The 26,648-nt window shown below is 44.1% G+C and overlaps 1 protein-coding gene across 4 annotated transcripts in view; it reads right to left on the bottom strand.

Moving 5' to 3' along the window:
- Window positions 1–26,648, bottom strand: part of DAB2IP (DAB2 interacting protein) — a gene marked incomplete at its 5' end in the record, with an annotated part of 181,667 nt that overhangs the window by 107,050 nt on the left and 47,969 nt on the right. For all 4 annotated transcript variants that reach the window (XM_082775571.1, XM_082775572.1, XM_082775567.1 and 1 more), the window contains one exon: window positions 17,417–17,520. In XM_082775571.1, coding sequence (XP_082631697.1) covers window positions 17,417–17,520 — 104 coding nt within the window. The remainder of the gene's footprint in view (window positions 1–17,416; window positions 17,521–26,648) is intronic.

Below are 26,648 nucleotides of genomic sequence, written 5' to 3'. Positions count from 1 at the left end.
TGCAGAAGCAGGCAGAAGTCCTGGCTCAGGTCCTTACCCAAAGACAGAACAAAAACTGTAAAGACATATCAGAGGAAGCAGTGAACAGATGGGGTTATTTTTATAGTTCTTCCGTAGCTTTTTGTTTCTGTTCAAGCAAATCTCAACTACAAGGGATATGAGAGGATGTCAGAATTTTTTTCGCTACTCATAATCAAACTGCCATAAATAAGTACTTGCTGCAAGTATAAATGTGTAACACAGTATTTTATATCAAGTGTCCATTTTTTTCTAGTATATCAGGGATATAAGTTTAGAGCTATAGTAAAACTGGGGGCAAATCTTTTCTACCAGAGCTGTCTTTGTCCTGGGCTTTAGAACATTAGTTTTTTTTTCATTTGTTTTTAAAGATAATACTAACTACTTTAGATCTGGTTTTGTTTTGTTTTGTTTTAAGTGGTCTTGCACAGTATCTGTCAGCCATGGCATTACCCTTTTACTGAGGCTGCACAGAATGGACAAGTTATGCTTGTATTTGTGAACCAAGCAGAACCTTGCCAATGCTAATATTGTATTAGAGACATAAACATACAGAAACAGTGGGTTTACCTGTTTCTACAATTACCCATGTTAGCCTCAGCTTTCAAAATAAAATGGAAACCATTTTCAGGCAGTATCTGATATTGCTCATTACCAGGTAAAGCCATCTAAGTGTGCAGCTCTCCTATTCTCTTTGCAGAGCATGACTGCATTAAACTACTACAAGGACCATAAGAAGCTGAGGGTGAGTTCAGGCATCAAATGCGCATCCTGAAAGCCCAAGAAGTGAAGTAATCCACTGAGTGGTCTCCTGGCATCGATACAAGGAAGGAGGGAATTTCATGTACAGCACTGACCTTTATGGATCAAATACTTTTTATTTGTTCAGAGGCTTGTGCCTGTAAGTATATGTATCCTTTCAAACACTTCATCTATAATTTATTACTGTCGGGTCTTTTGATTTGAACTTGTAAGTTAAAAGTTATTTTCCTATCATCCAATTCTCTTCCTGTCAGATGTGATAAAGGGCTCCATTCAGGAGGTGACCAAACAGACAGTCTCTATAGAGTCCTTTCCCTGAAGAGTGCATTTCTCGCATATGCGGTGCCGGCATCGGATCTGGTTTGCACTTGAGCATATGGTGTGAAGGAGCCGGTCAGCCAGAGCATCATTTGAAGCTGGACATCAGCAGACTCATGAGAATCCTTGCCAAATTAACCTTCAGAAGTTATGTTCTTGCAAGTTTATTGATCAACAACCACAAATTCTGCTACATGGCAAAAACCAGCTTGTTTGAATTGACAAGACCTGCCTAATATGCAAGCCCAGGGCAAGGGCAAGGAAAAGAAATATCCTACAGAAGTCAGCACAGCAACAGAGATATGGACTTAAAAAGAAAACCAAAACAGCTTGTTACTTCTGGACCCAGAAATTTGCACACAGCTTAACATGTATTACCCTTTGTGTTTAGAGGAGGCTAAATGCACAACTTTGTTCAAGTGGGTGCAAAGTCCCTTAGTTTACCTTTCCCTGTTTTTTTTTTTTTTAGCAAATCTCAGGACTCTTCCCAGTTACCCCATGGGCCCCTGAAGAAACGCGCAGATGAGGCAGTAACTTTTAGGTCTGAGAGTATGCGTACGCACCATCCATCCACGAAGCACCAGCTTGCTCTGACTGATGGCCTCTTAAAGCATTATTCCACAGGGGTAAGGAAAGCCCCTCTGTGACATAAGCATCTTGGAACTGAGATAAAAAGAAAAGGATGAAAAAAAATAGCTGCAAAAACATTGCGTGTCCAGCGATGGATGGCAATGAAAGCTCAAATCATACTGTTCTACATGCTGTGGTCAGACATGGGCTCTGGCATCCAGAGTTTGAGAATAAACACGGAGACAGAGCACTTAAGTGCTCATGAGGGTATGTCTGAGCCAGGCCATAAAGCAGTCCAGGAATGTGAGAAACAGCTCGTGTTGGTAAGTGCTGCTTAGCAACACTGCCCTTCTATGGCAAAGGATTAATCAAATTTGCAGTGTCATTGGAAATACTTGGTTCAGCCCATTTGAAAAATCAGATGAAGATGCACTGAAGTCTCAGAGGTCACCAAAGGGATAGCGTGGGTCTGTCTAGGTCATGAAAACTGGAATTATGTCAAATGAGAGGCACTGAGTGTTAATTAAAAATACGGCAAATGTAATACATGTAAGTAGCAGCACATCACAGACAGAAGTAGTAACTTCAATGCATATCATCTCATCCCTTTTCCATCTCTAGCCAATAAAGGATTGCTGCTAATGTTCTATTTTTGTGAAGATTTTACCTATCTTCTTGAAAATGTCTTGGTCACGGGGTCTTCTCCCACTGCCCTGGGTAAAGAACTGCCCGGCCTGGCAGCTCTCGCTGCTGGGTACGCCTCTTCTCTCAAGTCATTTTTCCTGGTCATTTTCCTCAGCTAGGAGTTTCTTTGCAGAATTTCACTCTGTTCCTTTTCTGTTCTTTTCTGTTAGAGAAAGACTCCTTTCCTAGCCTCTGAAATAGTCCCCCTCAGCCAGCACACACCCTTAGTCCCTGACCGAGAGAACTACCAAAAACATTCAGCAAGGCAAGGCTCTCTGGTGAAGTAACCAAAACCTGGGGCAGTCTCTGTCTGCACTCTCCAACTACCACTGATGACATCCCTAACGTGCCCGGGAAACAGGCAGGGCATTAACAGAGTCTGAGCGAAGGAATGGGGAAGGATCCTGAACACACCTGCAATTCGACAGACATTGCTATTCAGGGATCACCCAATTCTTCAATTTGGATTCTTTTGTTCTCCTGTTAAAACAAAACCCTGCTATTCTGGATTATTTGTTCATAGCTCCGTAATTATCACACTGTCAACATTTCATATCCAGACAAGACACATAAATATTCCTTAGGAAGGTAGGAGAAGGGTAATTGAGCAATCAGGGATGAATGATGCAGAAACAGAGATGCAAGTAGAATACAAGTAACCCTGAAGAACAAAACCTGTTGTTTACCCAGGTAGAGGAGCAAGGAGAAAAAGACTGCCTAGATGAAACCAAGCAAGGATGCCACCTGGGAAAGATGTTCAGTGGGGTGAAACAGCCTTATTTACATAATGGAGTCAAACATCCAAGAGGGCAAACTGTTCATACACAGAACTTCTCTGTTTGTTCTTTAGCAGGAACAATCCCAAGAGAAGCAGCGCACCTCCCGTGAGCATTGAGGGCTGCCAGCTTCCCAAGGCTGAAGAGAAGCCGTGCCAGAACCCCTTGCAGGAGCTGCTTCCCTTCATCGTGTGATGTGGAGAAGCCATGAGTTGTTTTGGTAGGGATGAAGTTTGTCAGCAAATACCCAACGCGAGGCAGAAGGCCAGAGGTAGAAAACTAATTTCTAGACTCCTAAGAAATCCCACAGCAATTTTCTATTCATTTTTTAAAGAACCATCTTCACTGGATTAGCCTCCTGAGAGTTTAAGTGACTCCAAACAAAATCTCCAAATCCAGGAGATACGCAGCCAAGCTGTTATTAAAAACACTGAAATGATATCCAATGAGTTCAGAGACTTCACTTGTTTGTGACATTGAGAGTTTTAAGTATTTGACTTTCATTAACTGTAGTTAGCTTCACACTTACAGTCTCCCATGCACTGTATACGTAGAAGATTTATTTTACAATGGAGAGCAACAGATTTCAATCTGGCAACTATTTTTGAAACCTCAGATACAGAGAGAATGAGTGCCATCCAGATTAAAAGGAATAATCCCCAGCTGACAGAAAATTATGCACACTCGTATAAATTTAAACTTTTACAATACTTTTTGTAGCTTAATAATGATTTAAACACTTGATATTGACTGTGAATCATTACATTCATCCTGCTTTTAAAATGTAGTTGTGATTTCACTGAAGATAAAATAAAGAATTTATAGGACATGGTAGGACTGTATATTTGGATGCTTTGTGATCCCATTCAGGCACGACAAACAACCAAACTCTGCAAAGATTGATGGTTCCTATCACTCAGACTTTTTATAGAGGGCATCCAAGGAAAAACACCTGCAGGTTCTTAAGACTTCAAGTGTGAGCACAAGGTGCAAGGACACAACTACATAAAGGGTCCTGCGTGCTGGGACATGGAAGTCAGCACAAGGTATACGGCTGCAGACATCCTGACCCCAGTCCTCTGGTGCTTTTGCCATAATCTAAGAAGCCCAGCAGCTTTCAAGAGCTGCGCTTTTGAAACAGTCACTGCGGGGCAGAACTCCAGTGGGTGGCTGACCGTGGGGCTCAGCCCATTTATACCAGATGCCTACCCTGTGCATGTAGTCATGATAAATCACTCTGCCCTTTGATTTAAGGGAAGAAGGTACATTTTCATATAAACCAGATTACCTTAATTCTTTTACAATATCAGAAATGCAAATACGCCTTCTAGAAGTCCATAGGAAGATCCATGGCTCAACAAGCTGACTGTCTGACAAGGAGAGAAATGAGGGAGCATGGGCAGAGGTGGGACAGCCGGCAGGAAATACTGCCAAGGCAGCTTCTTTGGGCAGGTCACAGAGGAAATGAGTTTGAAGGAAGAGGTGTCTAAGTGATTTGCTACACCGACTACACAGCAGATAAGCAGCAAGGCCAGGATCACTTCTCAGGAATGCTTCGTTCCTATGCCAGCAGTCTAGTTATTCAAATACATCGCCTCATGTTAAAACAGGTATCAAAGCTCTCCAAAATGAGCAATAAACACACAGGGGGGGATGAGAAAATCATCTCCATAAATCTGTTTACATTAGTGTTCTCTTTTAAAGTCCACCTTTGCTATATGATACAGAATAAAACGCTTCATGAGCATGTTTGATATGTGCTTACTCTACTTTGATTTATGGCCTTGGGGCAGCTTGTGGATATCATGTTGTATCTAATCATCAGGCTTCTTCCTACTCACTTCCATTTGAAATCTTACAGGCAGAGCAAATACTGGCAGAGCGAACCTACTTTTCCACAACTTTCATGACCAACTCTAGGTCTACAGAAAGGTATCAGCATCAAGTCACGGCATTTTCATTGACAAATCCTGTGTAGTTTTAATAACACATTTTCTACAAAACCAGCTGCTAGACTAATAAAATTTAAAAAGCAGTTGGTAGATGATATGTTTAGAATAAAAAATTATTATTATCCTTTGAATGTAGGGATTCATTGTGTAATTTTCAGTAAAAGTTACTCATTCAAATATGAAACTGGTGTTTCAGGCAGATGGTCTTGGTTCCAAAGACTTTCACGACATTTCTGAAGCTTAAATTGGAACATTTGTATTCAGCAATAATTACATGTGCAATCAAACAAGAATGTTAACGCCTGCAAAGGTACAGTGAATACTTACTATAATTCAGACAATACATCAGTCTTGCATTTTCCCCCATCTACCTTTCTAGACAACTTAATTTCCAGACACAGAGAAAACAGTTAAGATGAAGCTCATTTGTCCTGATCTCAAAATTGATGAAAATCTTTTGAGTGTTTCAGTTTGATTCACCTTCTGCTTACAGCTTTGAAAAAAAAGGAGAAAAATTACAATGAAGGCATAAATATAACACACATATGACATTTACAGAAGTGGACGAGCCTTGATTTCATGATGTTTTCTGTCTATAATGACATGCAGATCAGACAGTTTTGTTTAAGAAAGCTCAAGACTGTACCAGGCGATAATAATTAGGATCAAGTAGAAGGAATCTTTATACTTGAAATTATACTACAAAAACCACAAGAACTTCAGGTGTTGTTTTTAAATTGGTCAAAAAGTTCTCAAAATCTGTAAGTTCCCTCCTAGTTAAAATAAAAACCAGAGACCAGAAACTCACAATTCCATCTAGAGGCTGGAAGTGAGGTCTTCACCTGCCCTCTTTATGCAAAATAAAATGGAAAATCACCCAGTGGTTCTACTTTTCAGATGAAATCATAGATATTCAATCATCAATTTAAATTTTAATGAAAAACAGTCCAAGACTACTCCCTTCTATTTCACCAATGTTTACTGCTTTCTTTTCCTCCTAAGCTCGTACCTTGTGCCTGACCTTTGGGTTATGGCAATGCAGAATGTGCTGCGAGGTACCAGTACAGCGCATGGCAGACAGCTACGTTTCTTAGGATACTCGATTTGAAAGTTTGTCAAAGATACAACAGAGAAAGAACTGGAGGCAAAAATTATGTTCACTGTTGTTTTATCCCTCTGCAAAATAATAAGACAGACATCGTAAGTGGCAGAGCCTATTTTTGGGTCTTAGCTGAGATTATTTCTTGCCTAGTTATTAGCAGTAGATTTACTATCTTTAAAGCAGAATTTTGTCACCCAGCAGGAAATTTCAATTCTATCAGGCAGATTTAATTCTCATTCATTTATTCCTTAACTGTTTTTGACTCGCTTGCTAATTATCAAGGAAGGCAGCATTCAAAGTAAGTCTGACACGAGGAGGCACCATGGCCTGTTGGCACTCTGCTTCAGCTGGCTGCCACTCCAGTTGTGCAGCTTTGAGTCTCTTGTTTCCTATCAAGGTGTCTGCCTTCCTCCTCATGCTAGCACAGCTTGAATTACTATTTGTAAATCTTTACAAAATTCTAGATTTGACCCAGATGTACAAAACCCCAGGCAAGGTGTATGGACGCCTTTTTCACCATTCTTCCCAAAAGGGGTCACAGTGCCCAGAAGTGCCTGGATGCAGGGATATGGGAACATTACCTGGACATGCTGAGTTCCTGCCTTGTTCTATACCACATCCCTATTTCCCAAGTATATCTACAGACGTTGCCATCTCTGCTCTCAGTATTAAGCTACACAATAAGCTGCTATCTAAGATTACTCTAGAAAGAAACCTAATCCTAGATTGCACCTATTCCTGCAACATCTGCATGAAGCAGGTGAGCAGAGACCTGGCCACACCCTCCCTTACACTGCCCCTGTGCCCTGGAACAGGGGGTTGCTGAGGTCCCTGCAGCTCAAGCAGAAACTCCCCGACATCGGCAAGGAGGCAGAGCCGTGGCGCAGCCCCTCAGGGCTCCCACTGCTGTCGGAATGTGACACGAGCTGACCCAGCTCTGAGCGTCACAGCCCGGGACACACAGGGGCAAATCTCCCACCAGTTGTACAGGAGGCATGGGAACTCGACCATTTATTACGACCTAGCCATACGATGGGAAATCCGTGGCTATTATCTTGCAATTGGCAGGAGAGAAGGGAGGAGAGCGGGGCAAGCAGAGGCAGGTTGTGCTGAGCACCGGGAATCCCATTTGCAGAGCAGTATATACATAACTACACTGAGCTATTTAGGAAATAAAGACATGATTAGTTCTGGAGCTAATTTCCTTGGTGCTTTGAAGAGTGTTGCAGGTAAGATATGATCCACTGTAATTACGGAGGAAGATAAAGACAGGAAAGTTGCTGGCAGAGCTCCAGGGCCCAGGAATACCTGAATACCTCAGGAAAGGCTTTGCAGCTCGCACCGTCTCTTTCACAAATTGCCCTTGATGCCTGAGCCACTACTATCACTGCTCACTAGGAAAAAAAGAGGGTGGGGAGGACAAATGTGGCCTATTCCTTATCAGAGTGCAGTGCTGAGGAACAGTGGCAGCATGGAGGAGAAAGTGAATCTTGTTTCCATGGCAACTGAAGTTTGAAAAAAGTACCCCGAAATCAATGTCATCGGAACACGTACGTTTACGTGCAGACCCACAGTATGAAGTTACTCAACTGCAAGCATCATGAGACTGTAATCAGCATCTGACCGTCCAAAGAGACCTGCTGCTCGCAGGAGCCGTGCTTGGTTTGGAACAACAGTGTCCCCACCTGGAGGAAGCTCCTGGCATTGAGCAGCGCCAGTCTGAGATTTGGATAGAAAGAAGAAACCTCCAAAACAACTTACAAATGATCTAAAGTAACAGCCCTACTCAAAAGAAAGTGCTGTAAGCTCTCACATGCCTGGTAATGTTCAGTCAGCGCTTCCACAGGGGCAGAGCAAACGCTTACCCGATTTCCTGCCCCAGCACCCCAAGCTCTTAGCAGAGGATGCAGATGGCACGTGAACCACCTGCCACAACCAAAGCCCAAGAAATGATGGCTCAAAACATGGCATACATCTGTCTCAGAAACTAAGTACAAACTTGGAAAATATTTACTGATAACTGCGGCAATGACACACCTTTCTATTAATTCCATTACAATCAATTTCATATCTAAGTATTTAATATCCATGAGCTAAAGCAACGCTTGTTTCCAAATGGAAAAAGTTCAGAGATGAAGGTCCTGATTAAATGAATGCTCATGGTCTGCTGGAGCTCTCTAAGAGATTCAAATAATACCTTGCTCTTCTTGAATTGTTTTCTGAAAGCACAATATCAATGCTTTTCAAAGTGGGAAAACTGAATGTGTTTATTATCCTACCTTTTATATCTGCAGTACAATTCTTTATCTGTGACCCATAAACAAATTAAAGGGACACTGGCAAGCTGTACATTTTAATGCTCTTCTTTTCTCTGTTCTCAGAAGTCTGAGAATTCTTCAGTGCCTAGAGGCTTAAACAAATTAAAGCTTTTGTTTGTTTACTTTTAGCATTTCATTAATTTCACAAAAGTGAAGCTAGTCAGATTCATTTGTCTTCCTACAGCCTATTAATTAGCATTTTGCATTTGGACTTCCAGGAAACAGTTTTAAACATTTTCATGTGTTTATTTTTAAAGCAATTTTGGAGGTAGTTGTTTCTGTTCAAATCATCCTTTGGAAATGGAAGACTGAAAAAAATTGATGTAAATCCAAGTCTGTTGGTGGAAAATCCAGTGAGAGCTTGGCATTGTTTGTCTTTGTGGGGGGAATTCAGACAATTGCAACAGATCAAAACACAACAGAGCACCCAAGCAAATACTAAATTGTGAAACTGCCACAAAAACCAAACATGCTTTGGAGAGTTTTTACCATTTTCACCACTTTCAGTGATGCCTTGATTGTTTCTGCTCCTTACACAAGACGACTAGCACCACCACTATGCAAGCCCAACCCTGTTACACTGATTATGAAAGATGGGGAATGTCTCATAATCTTAGTTTCCCCCAAGCCTTAGTTTCCCCGTTCAGTTTAAGGCATTATGATAATTTGCAACCTCACAGTGACTGCAAGCTTGAATTCATTGAGATTGGCAGAACACTTTAACAGCCTCAGATGAAAGGTGCTACAGAAGTGCCAACTACTATCACTGTAATTATCATTCAATATACACTGATCAAAAGAATGAAATGTGAATTAGCATTTCCTATTAGCCCTACTTACAGCCTAAATGTTAAATATTCCTCCCATGGGCTCCCTCCATGAAAACACAGAGGAACTGTTGGTATTTCTCCTACAGCTACTACAGTGCTGCTATGGGAGTGGAGGAGTGGGGAGAGCTTCGGAGAGTCCAAATGGCACGGAGCCACGCAGCTTCTCCCACAGAAGCCTGCCCAGGCTCTGCGGGACACAGAACCATGGTGCTGCCCTCTTCCTCTCGCTCCTTGTCCGTCTCTGGTCTCTTTCCTGACACAAGGCCGTGACCCGCTGCAGCCCCAAGGATTTTCTGCCCTGAACGCTCCCAGGGAGTGGGCCCTGCTCGCCTGAGAGAAGTGTGTACATTTAGCATGGCTTAATGAATGGAATCAAGCTAATTTGCACCCACTGCAGAGCTGGACATGCTGAAATGTTTGCTGTCCCCTTTCTCACCTGGCAAACGCACGGTATTTGACTTTATTTTCCTTAGAAACATGGGAAGCAACGAAGTGATTTCCCCTGTATTCCTGGACATGTTTCAGCAGCATTTGGGGCAGAGCGCTGCTGGGATTCGTGGCCAGTTCCCACATGGTGGAAGCTGCCACTGCTGCAGGTTAAATAGGATCTGACTGAGGGCTGTGTGTAGCAGCGAACCAAACTCTCTTAATTCTTTTTGGACACAGCATCAAACAGATGCTGACAATAGCGGGTCATCTTCCAGCCCTGCTTACTGCCACACGCCAGAGCGAGCCTTGCTGCTGCCCAGACAGACCCTGCTGGAAGAGGACTTTGCTGTCCAGCCACGTCGGTTTGATAGCAATCAAAAGCAGGCCAAACCATGCTCCACTCCACAAAACCCAAAATAGGGTTACTGACAATTTTAAAGAGAAGCGGCCTCAGCATGTGAATTAAGCCGTTGAGGAGCCCTGCGCCTCTTCCTTTCTGTAAAACCATCCTTTAGACAGCTACAGGCTCTGAAAAAGAGACCTCCCTGGAACACACTCAGTTCAAAAAGGGAAAAAAGTCCATTCCCTGCCTTGCTGAGTCCTTTTCAGTGAAGCAGGTCATAGCACCATGTCTTTTATCCTGTCATTCCTGTCTCCTGCTTGATGCACATAATAAATCCACAGTGGTTTGAAGTGCAGCCCCGTGCTGAAATCTGACAATCCCACGGATCTTTAACCGTGCTGCCTCCCAGCAATCCCCCAGCTGAAACCTCCAGGTTTACTTAGAAAATTTTAAATATACAAGGTCGGATTCAAATAATTTAAAATATTATATTTACAGTCAGTTTTACTTTCCAATTCCCGTGCTAGCTAGCACTGAGCAGGGAAAAAAGGGTTCCTTTTTTTAAACAAAATCTAGGTTTCTGGATTTAACTAGAATTTATCCTACGTCTCATAAGGTACACTCAACACTCACAGAGCAGATATTTACATTACCTGTCAGATTTACATTAACAATGTGACTTAGAAAATTAAGACAGAAGGCTCTAATTTTAATAACAAGCTGAAAATTTGACAACATGAGGTACTGGCACAAAAAGTAAGCAAGCCAGGCTTGTCTGACCTGGAAACAATGATGTGGAGGCCAGAAAAACTCTTACTCATTTTCATATGGTAGCATCAACTTTGAGAAGAACATTTAATTCTCTTGAAACTGAAGGAAGATTCAGAGAAGTAATTAAGAGTAACTTAACTAGTAGTTAACATCAGGATTGGGAATTGGAAATTAAGAAATTCAGCTCAGGACACGTTTCCTGGCTTTGCTGCACGATCCCATCTCAGTTAGTTAACTTCTCCCTGCTGTAAAATGCGGGTGCCAGTAAGTAGCCACCTTTGGGGGGAGCCTGGAGATCTATCAACCAAAGACGCTTGAAGAGGTCAAAGTCTGCGTGCTGTTCTTGTACCTGACAAAAATGAATCTGACAGTCAGGTTAGCACTGCTAATTTTTGCAAAACAGTACCAGTGAGACTAGAAATAACTGCAAATGTTCAAGATGACCTCGTTTTTCTTCCAATCCCTAAAATGCTCGGAAACTCAAAACTTCCAAGCATGCCCTGTTCCACAAGCAGTGTCTGAACTGACAGATACATTCCCGAAGTAATTTACATATTTCTTGCTGCCACTAACACTGGTTATCCAAATTCGGTTGCAGTTGACAGTTTAATGATAATAGCTTTCTGTTTATATATCATCTGCGATAATGTTCCTATTCTCCTTAAATTCAGTTCCTGTAAAAGGGGTGCTCTAATGTATGCAGCCACAGACCAAAATGATAGTAATTTTCCCTTCTAGTTGGAATGGTTTGGTAAACAATTACATTTCAATTAAAGACGGGGTGTTCATGCCGAGGGAAGCACCATTCAGCTCTTCACATAACACAGGAAGATAAATTTGCCAAAGTCAAACTATTAAAATACAATTTACATGACTGCTTTAGAAAAAAAATACTTGAAACAAAATGGAAAACAGAGTATATTATGCACTGGAAAAACTTGGGAAAAATCTTTTGCTGTATCATCCCCAGCAGCTTGAACTAGGATCTCATTATTTAGGATTGCATTCAGTGAAGAAGAATGGTAGAAGGGTTACTTTTCATCTCTTCAGGAGTTTCCATTTACTGGTATGCCATTAGGACTTAATACCTCATTTATCAAGGATTAAAAGCAGGACAGATGGAGGAATGCCATAAGAACAGCGCATAATGTAGCACTGTAAATTCAGCTGCATACTCAGCCCAAACAGACAGAAAAGCTGCTGGAAAACGTGGTAACATTACATGCAGAAGAATTGAAACCTAAAAAGATTTCCTGCTCAGGGCGCTGTCACATGGCAGAGAGGGACTCTACAACCAGCCCCTGCGTTGGCTCAGAAAAGCTTCCCAGAGGAAACAGAAAACCCTCCTCTGATGATCCTCATCCTTACGGAACAAGCAGTTGCACAGATATATTTGCAGTGAAGCAGCATCCAGGCCTGTGGCCCACCTGGGAAGTGCTGTACAAACAAACCACAAAGGACAGCTCCTGCTCCAAGACATCTCACAGGAAGCGCAGAGCAGACAACCTGCAGACAACGAGGAACATGAGAAAACAGGGAGATGGCAGTCAGCTTCGTGACTGACAGCGACCTGGTGAGGAGTGTTTGCACCACCGAGTTTGTCCTTTGAAGCCTCTCTGAAGATCATTCCCCTCCAAACCGAGTTACACAATTCCATGGTGGGATTTCAAGTTGTGCCAGGGGAGATTTGGGTTGGATGTTAGGAGAAATTTCCTTGCTGAAAGGGTTGTGAAGCATTGGAATGGGCTGCCCCGGGCAGTGGTCGAGTCACCATCCCTGGAGATCTTAGAGAAATGTGCAGAGGTAGAACTTGGGAGCCTGCTCTGGTGGTGGACTTGCCAGTACTAGGTTAAAGGTTGGACTGGATGAGCTTAGAGGTCTTTCCAACCTTAATGATGCTCTGCTTTTGTTTTTTGGAGCCAATGTGACTTCAACTACAAGAAGCACAGAAACATTTTCCCAGATTATGGAAAGCAAATGATTGGTACTAGAACTGAGGATTAAAGGGCTGGAGAGACGAAAATTCTAAACCCTTTCTGGCAGTTTGATGGGAAGAGAGAGTACACAGACTCTTCTTCAAACACAGTAAGGGAGACAGAGAACCGTTTTCAAACTGCTTAAAATCAGACTACCTGATATATTAATTCAGTCTGTCAGGAGGCTCCTTGCATAATCAGCGAGGCAGACGAACAGCAAGGAATTGTGCCGGTTTCTTGATCCAATCACGTAGTCCACTTCTTCTGCACAAGTTCTTTGTCGGTTTGGATTTCTGCTTGGCCTGGGATATTTGCAGAGAACTGAACCAGGCTCTAACAAAAGCAGTCAATAGATGGCAGTATTCCAATGGGATGGGAGAGAAGTCATCACACAGCAAGTCTCGGCAATCTCACCCTTGCTCGTGATTTCCCTGCAAGGTGGGCAGTGTAGGAGGGTCTCATACTCAGCGGAGTTTCTCATCTTCTGGTCCCTGTGTTTGTTAAAATACAACCCAAACTCCAGGCTTAACCCATCTCACAGCTGAAGCTATTTGAATTCAATACTGAGCGGCTAAATGCCTCTTTGCATCCCTGTAACCAGCAAATGTCAGTCAACAGCAAGACTTCAAACATCTTCCCTTGGAGAGGAGTCCAGCACTTGCCCTTGGTTACACTGGTGTCCACAGCTCTTGAGCATTATGAGCTGCTACCAATTGCCCATTGTCAGGGAGACAACTCCAGGTCACTGCCAAGGCAGGCAGCATTTTAACACCTTATTCTGAGTCAAGTCTGTCTTTCTGTCCTCAGATACTGTTAAAGCCTTTGTTAATTAGGTCTCCTCATTCAAGAGGCAGAATCATGCCAAATAAGAAGGGTCCCAACAAGACTACTTAACTGTAAAGATGTCTCCTGTTAAGATGTGTGTGAGGACAGTCAGTCTCTTCCATGATTACATAAGATACGACAAAACAAACGCTCTTTCATTAGGACCAGAACATCTCTGCTTGCATCTAGGTTTTATACCGACGTGCTCCAAATCACCACTGTTCCTAATCACCAATGCAGCAGTCAGAAAGGGCTCTCCTAATCCTACAAAGCTCTGATAGCACAGAAGTTCAGTGAGACAGGCTGAAGTGGAATATAAACATCTTACAACTTGAGATGACTAGGATTAAGAGAGTTTTTGTGATGTTTGAGAAGCTCTATTAAAAACTTCATGTGGAAGGGATAAGAACAGTTCACATAGAATAGTTTGTGTATTGAGATGCAGAAAACTTAAGGCTTGCTTTTCAAGGTTATGTTTTAGGACTCGAAAAGCTAGTATAAGCTGTTGTTTTCCAAAGTTGCTACAAAAAAACGTAACACTCAATTAACCATAACTTGTCATGCAAACTTCTGTATGGGAGGAGGACACGTCCACTCTAGAATGCTTTAGTTTTCAAATGAGAGAAAGCAATTGGGAGTGTAACACTGTCAAAAGAGCTGAATCCAATGGCTCTTGAGCTTAGTAGCCCCTTGGAGACTCAGCAGCAGAAGGATGGAGATGTCAGGGAAGAACAATGATCTGTAAAATATGAAAAGCTTACAACATCAAAACCTTCCGCAGCAGACTCAAAAGTAATAATCCCATTACCACTAAACTAAAGCACTAATTACTATTCCCAGTGGCTGGAGTGGACTGACTGCTAATGATCCTCTCTGGTTAATGAAGGAAGGTGAGGAGGAATATATTTCTTAAGTCAGACATCTGCTGAAATCTGGGCAGCCATAAAAACTATGTATGTAATGAAGCTATTCATATTAATGGCAATAACATTCGGAGGGCTGAGCAGAAACAGAAATGAGATGATAGCGCATTGTAACTCAGAGGAGACAAATGCTAGGTATTAGCCACCTGACAATTGCCCTTATTTAATCCATACTGAACAATTTAGCCAGACAAAGCAAGCAACTATATCCCATATAGGCTGTTTCACTACCTGAGCTAACCTGCTTAAAGACAGGAATAACTTCTCTAAAAGCATAAAGCAGGAGATATAGCATTAGAAGAGGACTACACAGCATTTTATTTTCACTGGCCACAGGTGCACTAAGAAAAACACTCCCAAATCCTCTGTCTTGTGAAGAATCCAGATGTACCCATCCTTCTTTGCCTCTTTCAGCAGTAGTACAATGCTTAAGGTTCAAAGATACTCATTTGCTGAGACAGATTCTGATGAAAGACAGACACAAAGCAAAAGCATGCCTATTCAGTTGGTTTTAATGTGTTTCTGCCTGCTATGCTCAGAGTTTCGGAGCATTTATAACTGACAATCAATTCAGATAGATGGCATATGGCTTATGGCATGAGGGGATTAGAGTCAAAAAAAATTAGTTTGCCTCTTGGCATTGAAACACGATGCACCCTGTTTAGCAAGAAGGTGAGACCACAAGGGGGATCAGACCTAAGGATGATCCCTCTGTGTTTTGACCTGTTAGAACAGGGAGCTGTTAGGAGAAAAACTTCCATCAACACCAGAAAAAGAAAACCAAACATGCCCTGATAGCAAATGCTTCAAGACATCTCATCCTCTGTTGTTTTTCTGTTTCATTGTCTTCAGTATTTACCATATACTGTACACACTGCTTCAAAACAGAGCTCAACTCCTGCCATCCACTCACTGCTTTCAACACTTCCTCCTCTTTCATTTAGCAAACAGGACAGTACCAAAAAAACATAAACTCCTATACATTCAGCATGTGTTTGCATACAGTGACTCCAGAATATAAAGTCCACAGCGAATGCCATGCATTCAATAGTTTACAGTTTATAGAATTAAAATAAACTACTTAGACAAACTGCTGCTAGTGATTCATTCACCAGTACAAATGTTCTCAGGTGAACTGGGTGTGCTCAGATTTTTTATAGATTGCACCAATTGCCTTTCCTTTGAAATTCTGGTTCTACCTATGTAGGCTTGTTATGAGGTAGCCGAGCCTGTAAAGTAGGTGTGATCTCCAGAGAAAACATATAAACACATGTCGAGCAAACCAGCTCCAATATCATTTGCCTCTTCCCTAAATAAAAATATCTGTGCTCAAATGTATTATCCACATACAGCAGACATTTTCCTCTTGGAAATATAACCTTTTGGTTGCCTTGGCTATTGCTCATACTTGGTATATCAGTCTACAGCTGTGTATGCTTTATGTTTGTACTTACTCTTAAGAAATTCTAAATACATTTCTCTTACTTTTACTTACTTTTGAGTTTACCTCAAATGTTACCCAACAGACTTGGGTGTCTTCAGCTGATTACAAAACCTCATTTTCCCAAAGTTCTATTTAATTAACTACAGATGTGTTAAGGCTGATGATGCATTATAAATAAATAAATCAGCTACTCCCAGCTTCATCCTTATTGCCCATTTTCTAGAAAATGTTTATTTTGATCCCACTGTTGTGCCCCTATTTGTCAGCTGAGTGTATTCCTCAATTAAAATTACTTGGATTTGATATTATTAATTAGATAAAAACAATCCTTGCAAAAGTTACTGTGATCCACTCTAGAAGTCTATCTAATATCTACAGGATGTTAAAGAGATGACTTACATCAGAGGGGAGGCAGTGATAAACATCACTGTGCATGTTCAAACTGAAGAAGAAACAACGTCTTTTAACTCACCCCACAACCGATAGGTGTAACAGGGACCATCTTCTAAAGCTATGAACCAGCCCAAGCGTCTGATCTTACAGGAGTGCAGACAGGACAGGGACTGGGGAGTCTTGTGGTTAGTCTCAATCCGCTTCTTGATACAGCAGTGAAACTCTTGGCAACTTCTCTATCATATGCAACATCACAGACCTAGGGCTCAGCAACGACAGATTCCTTGGTCGGCCACTAACTCTGACTGCTTGGGTCTTTAGCTCCCTTCTTTATAATAGACATGGTAGTGCCCTTCCCCATGGAGCCCAAAGACCCTGTTCATGCCCCTCATGTTTGGTACCACTGTTACTGATGTTAATAGCACTGCTCCTTTCCACTCTGAAATGACTTCCCATTCTTTACCTACTGTTATCACAACAGAACATTAATATTAGTAGAGAGCCGCAAACCAAAACAATTGAAGAAATGAAAAACAGCGAATGGCTTCTCTAGGCTCCTGCTGGGAGAGAATACCAGGCTCTGGGGGAACCATCAGCCTGGCAGTTCTTCTGTTAATTAATGGCAGGTTCTTCTGCAGAAGCTTCTGTAGAAGTATGAGGATGTACTGGACAGTTGCAGACAAGGAAATAAGTCTGTGAATATGCTGCACAACTGAAGGATTCACAAATGAAACCTCACCAGGAAAGTCTCCCCAGTGAAACAAGTTACCCAAACCCGCTTCAGATTCAAATTCAAATCTTGTTGCTTTACCAAGACACATTTTAGTTGTTTGTTGCTAACAGTACCTAGCAGCAGCGTGTTTATTTAGTAGTACATAACCGAAGTGTTTCACATATACCACCTCTTCCCTCAGGATGAGCAAGCTCCTCTTCCTTCTGGCAAAACCCCGCAAGAATCACTAGGCTGGGAAGATGCACTTACCGTGACCCGGAAAGGTGTCGTGGCTGCAGGCTCCATGGTGGGGTTCTTCTCAGGGACCCCGCTGGGCATGCTGCGCCTCTGCCCGCACCTCTCCGGGGGGGACTCTGCGGATGGTAGAGAAAACAGGGAGGAATTACAACACACAGCGCAGGAACAGTACAGAAATGGCAGCAGGCCATGCAAAATGCAGCTTCTTCCTTTGAGGTGCCCTTGCAAATGAGCCAGCACAACAATCAGATTTCCCACAGCCACCTAGAACAATGTTCAATCAGCAAGACTTTCACCTTCAACAATTAACATTTTTTTACAAAACTGTTAGCTTCAGATGATGCCTGACAGGTTGGCATTATCATTATTTCCTGGCTGCAGATGGGTAAACAGAAAACATATCGAGATGAGTGACAATTATATGCAAAGTACAGATCTTTGCACATGTGGACTTGGTACTCCTAAGGGAAACTGCTCATGGGGTTACAGGCACAGGATGCTTAAGTTCCCTCTCTAATCCTCTAGTGATTTCTTCTTGACCACTTTTGAAGGACAGTAGGGATATGTAACACTGATTTATTTACTAAACAATATGGAATTCAAGCTAAGGCAACAGTAAATCAACAGCAATTTCAGAATGACACTGAAAAGCAGATTTTTCACACAGCTGTTCCCTTTTTAAAAATGATGAGTATAAAAACAACTACCACAAAAAAACGGAGCTGAAGTAAACTTTGGGGGAACTCATTCTAACACAGAATTTCACAAGCAACAGGAAAGCCCGTGAATTATATCATTACTATGATTCTTATGAATGAGAGGTAGCCTGAAGAAGAATACCTGCTGGAAAAGGAAATCAGATAGCAGACACTGCTAGAGGGAGGCTTCTACAAATTAGTATGCAAAGACATCTAAGGATGAAACAACCTATATTCAGAATGTCTCAGACAATGATATTCTCGTAACTAATATAACTTAAAGGTCGTTTGTTTGCCAATTCTCAGCCTCTGCAATAGGCAATTTGCTGCAATCAGGTCTTGGCAAGGAAGGCTGTCCCCTTAGCAAGGTTCTCCCCTTGCCAAAGCCTGCTGTCACCCAGGGGCCGTAAGGAACAGCTAATAGCTGCGGTTCCACTCAGCACTTCCTGAGAAGTGTCCCCAGCTACTGCAAAGGGACCGACTGGGAGAGTCTGCCCATGGGCTGGGTGAAGTGCCTCTTCAGAGACACCTTCCTTGGTTGGAAATCCCACCCAAAACGCCTCACCAGCAGCCACGTAACCTGCAGAGAGGCAGCCCCAAGCAGCAGCTCACTGCCCTCCGAACTTCCTGCCAAGCCTTCGAATTGCTTGGCCACTTCTCTGCAGAGTGCAGCACTGTGCACCTCAAGGAGCAACCAGGTCTTTGGGTACCAGCTCCTTCCACGCTAAGGCTCCCATCCCTTTTAACAGCAACCTCTTCTTTTTTTTTTTCTTTTTTTTTTTTTTTTTTTGATATTCATAAAGAACCTACTTAATTCCAGCACTTTGAAAGTGAGCTCAGCATGACGAGACAGCTGAAGAAGCTGCTTTGCAACTTCTTTTTGACCAGTCCAATAAACGTTGTTTAAAGAACTTCTCCCATGCGTGGCTGGAGAACACGAACAATGGGCTTACACAAAGCCAGCTGCCAGACATCGCTTCCCCGAGGCCTGCCCAGCTCAGCAGTGCTGAGCTCCCCGACCAGACCCACCTCTCGCCTCCAGCACAGGGGGAAGCTCTCGCTGCTCCACACAGGTGATGTGGCACCACCGTGGCCTGCCAGGCCGATGTGCCCACATTTCTGCTTCCTCTCAACCCCATGGGTCAGAGCTCCTCAGAGAAAGGGAGAGCGTGGTGTGACCCAGGGCTCATTGATACCTGGGTCTAATCGGGACCGCACCGAAGTCACAAACTGTGCTCTGAAGTTCCTCCACAATTACAGTCCACCCAGAGCAGAGCCAGCCAACACACCCTTTTGAGCAGGCCAAAGCATGGAGAAGGGTCAGGAGCTAAAGCTAAAGCCATTTTTAAAGCCTCACATAGTGAACAGTCGGGCTGTGTGAAGGACTGAGCTGCCCTTTTTACTCCTCCAGGCCTTATTTCCTGGGATTTCTGACAAATCGTCCACCTGTGCACAAGACAAGCAAGCTACAAGAGAGCAGTTTCAGTACCTGACCTCAGCCTGCTCTTCACCACCTCTAACACATCGTCCCCCTCCACACTCCCACACTGTTTCAGCCTGGCGGGCCCTGCTGGCAGGCCCCACAGCACAGCCCAGCACAAGGACTCCAGGCTCCTACACTCGGCTTCATTGCAGAACCACAGTGAGACCCCTCGACATTTTAATGCCTTTTATGAGACTCACAGCTGATAAAAGTCTTGAAGATGCCGTGAGAACACTGCAAGGTTTCCTCGGTGAGTGCTGCCATCCCCTGTGCGTCCCACGATAAAGGGCCCCGGCATGAGGAGCGCTATCTCTGCAGGCAGCGAGCCGTGGACTGGCACTTCCAGAAGCACTTCGTATTAGATAACAGCCTCACTAGCCAGTGAATTTCTCTGTTAGCTGAATGCTATCCTCCGCTCACACCATTCCAGGATTATACCTTCATTTGGCCATTTATTTACTCTAGATCAGACCTGATCCGGGGACTTCTTCGTGCAGCATCTCAGGACGTGTGCCCATGGATGGCTTTTGGATTCGCGGCCATCTCCACCGGCCAACAGCGCAATGCCCAAATAAATCTGGGATATATACAGATAAGCAACAAGAAGTCATCTAATTACTGTTTGACAACTGAATCAGGTCCACCCAAGCATATTAGCTGGCTCTCTAGATGCTCTTAAATATCTCAACATTAGATTAGAAAAGGTTCATGGATCACTCTGAGAACAGTGGCTGTTCTCACAGAGATTCCTCGTCTACTTCTCTCCTCATAACTGATGGCATTTTCTGCGCTTTTCCCTACTTGCACAATGATAACCAGGCATTTCTACTCACATGCAGTTTTAGTTCCACCGTGCACGTTGCAGAACCGTGCTCTTGGCCCTCCCAGCTCTGTCCCACGACCATGCCCCAGATCTCCCCGTACACAGCACTGCTCAGACTGACGCGGGGCTGGGATGCCTCCACGTTATGCAATTGCAGAGGAACCGAAGCGAGAAGAAACAAACAAAAGTGCTTCCTGCTTTTCCAAATATTTACAGAAGGCTGCAATGTTTTGGGTTTTCCACATAGCAGGATAAGATCTTCAAAGAGAAACTTCCTTGCAATTAACAAAACCTGAGACCTCCCAGAGGTTATCACACATACTTGGGTCCCAAATGCCTTTTGGTGCGTACCGCACTAGGACTGTTTTTAAGCTGTCAGGGTTGAAACGCATCCCGCTGAGTTCGCTGCCAACAGAAGGACACTAACTGTAAACATTACATGTTAATTTAGGACCTAGGGCTTATGAATATTTCTGAAACTGTTTCTGTAGAGCAATAAATGCATTTGATTTGTTAACTAGTTCAAGGCATTTGAATTAACAGCATAATTAATCCTTACTACTTTTCTATGCCCGTTCTTAGTGCTGAGAAATAGTTACAGAGCAGCCTAGCAATCCCCCCAGGCTTCCAGGGCACCGGCAGCAGAGCAGAGCGGGGAGCTCCTGGCACCCAAATTCCCTTAACCCACTCAGTATCACTGCTTTCCTCCTTGCACCTCCTCAGACACTGCTACTGAGCAGGTCATTGTGTGTAACACACACGGAACAAACGTTAATACTATTTACTTTTCACTTAACAAGTGAGATGTTTTTACATTTGCATTACCTGCTCTTGTGAATCACAGCTAGTCCAAGAGATCATCAGGATTCTGCTCCCATTAGCATCAAGGAAATACATTAACTCCTTCTGTTCGCTCATCCCTCTTCACACGCTCCCCCTCTCCTGCTCTCCTCTGACACACAACTCCAGGGATCAGCCAGTGGAAGAGACAGCACAAACAAAAGCAAGGAGAACCAGCTGGAGTGAATAGCTAACAAGCAGACACTTCCCAGCAAGTTGATTTGCTGATATGAAACTGTTCCAACTCCGAGCAAGAAAGGGAGGTGCGAATCTGAATGAGGAGTTAGTGATGAGAAGCCATCTCCCTCAACTCACCAAAAGGAAGCTGTGCTTGTCAGCAGCACACATGCCATGGCACTCCGAACAAGCCAGGAATGAGAGAAGTGGAGATGATGACTTCATCAGAGGCAGCGAGCAGGAGAAGTATGACTGGAATGCCGGACAAGCCAGCAGCGCTGGGGAGACGCGGCAGGAGGCTGGGAACCGCCAGGTTCCTCCAGCAGGACCGCAGTGACGGGCTTTAGGGAACGGAGACGTTAGAGGACAAGAAACTTCACCAGCTCCTCTGGAGTTTCCTCAGAAAACTAGGTGTTCACCAGAACCAGAGGCTGATGGCAAGACCCTGCATGCCAGGCATGGGGAGGTCAGGATGCCCCCGGCCTTGGGCTGGAATCCGCCCGTGGAGGCTCGGGGCCGTCCCCTGGTGCTTCCCTGCCCGGCCCCATGAGGTTTGTGCCGGCTCGGAGCTGAGCTGGGCAGGGTGGGGTTTCTGTGAAACCAGAGGGAACAGGAATTACCGGTCTCCTGCTCATACAATTACACTTGGTGAATTAATTTTATTGCTTAATGAATTTAGCTCTTATTTCTCTAATTTCTGCATTATCTAAGAGCTCCTCACTGCACACCCAGCAGAGGAGAGGAGGAGGCACGTAGTGACAGAAGTGATTTATTTAACGTGGCTCACGGTAGCACGTAGGAATTAAAAACAATCCCTGGAGAGGAGATGTCTGCAGTGTCGGTGTGATTCAGAACACCCAGAAGGGGCTGGGGAAAAGCCTCCATTTCGGACAGCCGCAGGTGGCCACAAGGAGGATCTCTCATCCGAATCCAAAGGGGCATTTCCAAGATGCTGTTAGGACAGCGGCACTATTTTAAGAGTGGAGTATTACGCTGGGAATAAACAAAGAGAGAAAATTACAAACACCAACTTCAGCCAACTTTCTCCATCAAGAGGCAAGAATAGCTTCGAGTGGGAAGCAGAGATGCAAGAACGCCCACTTTGCAATGGACAAAGATCAAGGAGAGCCAGTGACAGGTTAGGAACGTGCCTGCTGACACAGTCCCTTCCCGGCCCAGTCGGCTGGACGAGAAGAGAGGCGAGGTCAGTTCCTTTGTGCAGTTACCTGCAGAACTGCTCACTGCAACCTGTCACCCATTGTCCTAATGATCCCCTGGTGAGCACCAGCTGATCCCTTACAGCAACATTATGATCGTTATGCCGCACAAAATTAATTCAAAGTCAAACCTTTATTAGGCAGTAAAATTGACTTTTAAGTAAAAATGGTCGAGAAGCAAAAGTTTAGGGCAGGTAATGATGCCCTCTGAAAAATCCAACTCATCTAAAAGCAAAGCTAATGAACATCCGCAATGGATATTCCCCAGGCTGATGAAAGTTTGTGTCACCACCACTTTTTATATTAGAATAAAATTATTTCTTTTCAGATCCTAGCATCCCTTGCTTACACACACTTCTCTAAAGCCCAGCAACCCAACCGGCTGCACCCAGGACTCCTCACATCAGTCACTGAGTTACTCCCCCTTCACTTCAGGCTCCAAGAAGAAACAGTTGCTTGTGTTCCCATGCTTTCCCAACCTTTACAAACAATTAAGGATACTGTTTATAGAATTGTACCTTGTCAATAAATTCTTACTTATCTAACCATTTAGGTAGAAAACAAACAAATAAATAAATTGGGATTGGGATTTGCCTTCTGTGCTACACTCTGGCACAAGGCATTTCGGATTAAATAATTAGAGGCTGGTCATGCGTATAGCTAATGCTGTCCACAATGACTGCACCTGACTCAAGCTTCTTACCTTTACCTTTGTTTCCCTCACAGATGATTTAACTGTTACAAAACCACCACACTCAGCTCAAAACACAGAATGCCATCTCTGCCTCAGTTCTGCGCCTGCCTGGAGTATCCTAAGGCACCCGAATCATACAATATCCTGAGCTGGAAGGGACCCACAAGGATCACCGAGTCCAAGTCCTGGCTCCACACCCAAGTACCTCAAAGTTAAACCATATCCAAAGCAACAGTAAGCGCCATGTGGTCCTCTGCAGCTACAGGAACGGCGGCTGGAGAGTTGTGCAAACTGAGGATCCCCATTAGGACTGGCTGGAAAACAGAAACAATTCAACCCATAGAAAACATCGGACAAAACAGCTCCCCATCAGTCAGAGATTATCACCATCTTCTCTCAAAGTAGAGCTAACATCTGGAAGAAGAGCTTTTTCTTTTCCTTTGTTAAATAATGATTTGAAGTTACACTGACCCTTGCCATAGCATGCTGTGCACTTTAATAGATCTCATGTCATCTGTGTGCCAGGTTCTGGGATATCACTGTGTAATATTTAACATTCCTCATACCGCTCCTGAGCAAGTGCTATTAATGGCTCTTGAATCTAGCACTGAAAAAAGCTGCTATTTTTCTGCACGCATGATACGCACCTATTCCTCTTCTCTCTGCTACCACCCAGCACGAGAATTCTTTCCCCGGCAGCGTGCCAAGGTGCGTTCTGATGCACGCAAGCAGAAGAGGGACTTGCTGCCCTTTCCTGCTGTCTTTCTGGGGGTCTCTCTGCCCAGTCCTGCAGCCACTCCTTTCCTGGGAAGCTCAGTGCATCCTCACATGCCCAAAGCTGGCATTAGCCGTGCCCATCACCAGCCAGCAGCTCCAGGCCAGCAGCGGTCCTGCTGCTGCCTCACCAGGGGAGCTGAAGCCACCTCGCTGCCAGCCGAAGCCCCAGGCACTGCTGGAGCAGGAGGACAAAGGAGGTGGGATCCACACGGAAGAAATTGGGTTCTGGCACAGCCACCAGGGCTGGGGGATTTCGCCCCGCTGTGGTCTGTTCAGCCCATGCTTGGTACCACTGATGGCTACGGGGGCTTCCCCAGGCAAGTGAGGGAAAGGCAGCCCTCTCCTTCGGGGCACAGAGCAAAAACACCCCCAGGGAGAGGAAGGAAAAAGAAAATAGCACAAATGGGAAGGCACAGGGATGGAAAGCTTTGATAAGTCTCAACATGAGGAGTCTGAAAACATACACACCAACTTCTGTGCACTACAGAACTGGAGAAACAGACCCATGAATGAAAAAAGTCATAGCTGCAGGTCCCCAGACCTGCTGCCAGAGCGGTGACAGGGATGGTACACAAGGCATCCTGAAAGCTGACCCCCCTTTCAAAAAATAAATAGCAAATCATGCTGATTGAGGAGTCTTTATCACAAACTCCATCTTTACTGTCTTGTATTTTTAATTAGATACGTGTATTTATACATATTTGGTATTTTTATTTTTTATTTATCAGTCTCTGAAATAAAATATGTATGATATTTATCTTTCTCTGGTGTGAAGCCTAGAGAACAAATTCGCCTCTTGCTAACGGCATATCATTAGGAGTCTTTTCTCCAGGGTAAAATTGAAATCAAGCACAGACTTAAAAAATACATCAGAAAAAGATGAAGTTCTAGCCTAGCTGGGGCCAGCTGGGGGAGACTGCTAATACTCTGGTTAAACTGGAAAGGATGATAAAGTGAGGCGGAACATCGGCTTCCTCCTATGCGATGATAAAGACAAGCAACGCGGAGTTCGGAGAACAAGAAGTCAGCTCTGGGGAGATTTAAATTAGATTCATCCATCACGCTTACCGTTCCTGCACAGCCCCAGAACTGTTACCACGGCTTTCTTGCAGCACTCTATCAGCATGGCTGCCTGCTCGCAGATGCAACCAAGGAGCAACTCTCACACTCCCTCATCTCTGGCCCTGCAGATGTCAGCTATGCCACCTACATGCATCAGCGGGGCTGGGCAGGGAGAACATAACCCTCTTCTCCAGGGACTGCCGGGAGCCCCAGGGAGCTGGAGCACTGCCCGAGGCTGCTGGCCCCAGCAGTGTGTGGTCCTGGGGCTGGCCGTGGGCACCTGCCCGGTCAGTGGGGCAAACGTCTGGCTGGGGACCAGCCTGTGCCTCCCGCAGCGGGGTCTGGCTGAGGCTGCAGGGCAGCTGGCATGGGTCCCGCGAGGCCTCCCATCTGGTGACAGCTCCTTGGGTTGCAAAAGGGAGTTGGAAAACTCACAAGAACAGATTTCTTTTCTTATTCTTTTTTCCTTTTAATTCACTGGAAGTTTTAGTTGCAAGTTGCTCCTCACTTTAGCTACCCCTTTCCTCCCGCTTGTTCTTAAGCCGTGTGCTCCCCTGGCCAGGATCAGAGCTCACAGCTTTTCTTCAAAGTCCGCAGTCACCTTCTGCCCAAGTGCCACAGTGGCAAACCCCACGAGATGGGAGTTTTGCATCCAGACTGCAGCCACGGTGTTGCCTCCCACCAGCGAGGTCTGTCTCCTGCATAAGGTGTTCTTCTGCCTGCTTGGGGGCTTTTTTAACAGCTGCCTGGGAGAGGTGAGCTACAGACCCGTTCGGGACAGCCGTCTCTGCATGTGAAGCAGCAGCACAGCACAAATAAAAACTTTGTGCACTTTAATTATTGCTGGGCCATTTTTGCAGTTAGGAATGGTGGCTGCTGTAACAGGTCTGTACTGGCAAAATGCAAATTAAATAAATAAATACTTAATTTATAAGCATGATTCATCAGAGATTTCATCTTCTACAGCAAAGAAACAGATGTTCCATTGATGGCACTTCATTAGGGAGATAAATGGGGTCACATACATATCTCCATTCACATCCATCTGCATAATAGACCAAACATTAAGATTTGAAATCCACATAGTACATGCAGCTCTTACATCAGCCTGGAAGAGTCTTAATGCCCAGAGCCAATTAATCTGAGTTAGATTGCTTTAACATTGCAGGAACTTTAATATTGTTCGGGAAAGCAGCAGGTGAGGATTTAACACTGGCTATGGAGGATGCAGTTTCACTGGGAACACTTAAAGAGGAACAGATTTTACCTAACTGGACAGCAGCAAGTTTTGGTAGCCGCTGGCCAAATACAGCATCTTTCCTGATGAAGCAACTCAAAGACAGAATAAAAAGCATCAGTGACAGGGAAGTCTGAAAACACTGCTCTTCCTGCAGTTACCATTAGCTAGGGCTAGGGCTAGAATTATGGCTAGGGACAGGGATAGCAGAGATTTATTTTTTTTCTTTATCCTAG

Source organism: Aythya marila (assembly GCF_965140915.1).
Source record: "Aythya marila genome assembly, chromosome: 19".
Lineage (NCBI taxonomy): Eukaryota > Metazoa > Chordata > Aves > Anseriformes > Anatidae > Aythya > Aythya marila.
The sequence above is the reverse complement of the archived record's forward strand: the minus strand, read 5'-3'. Positions and strand labels throughout refer to the sequence as shown.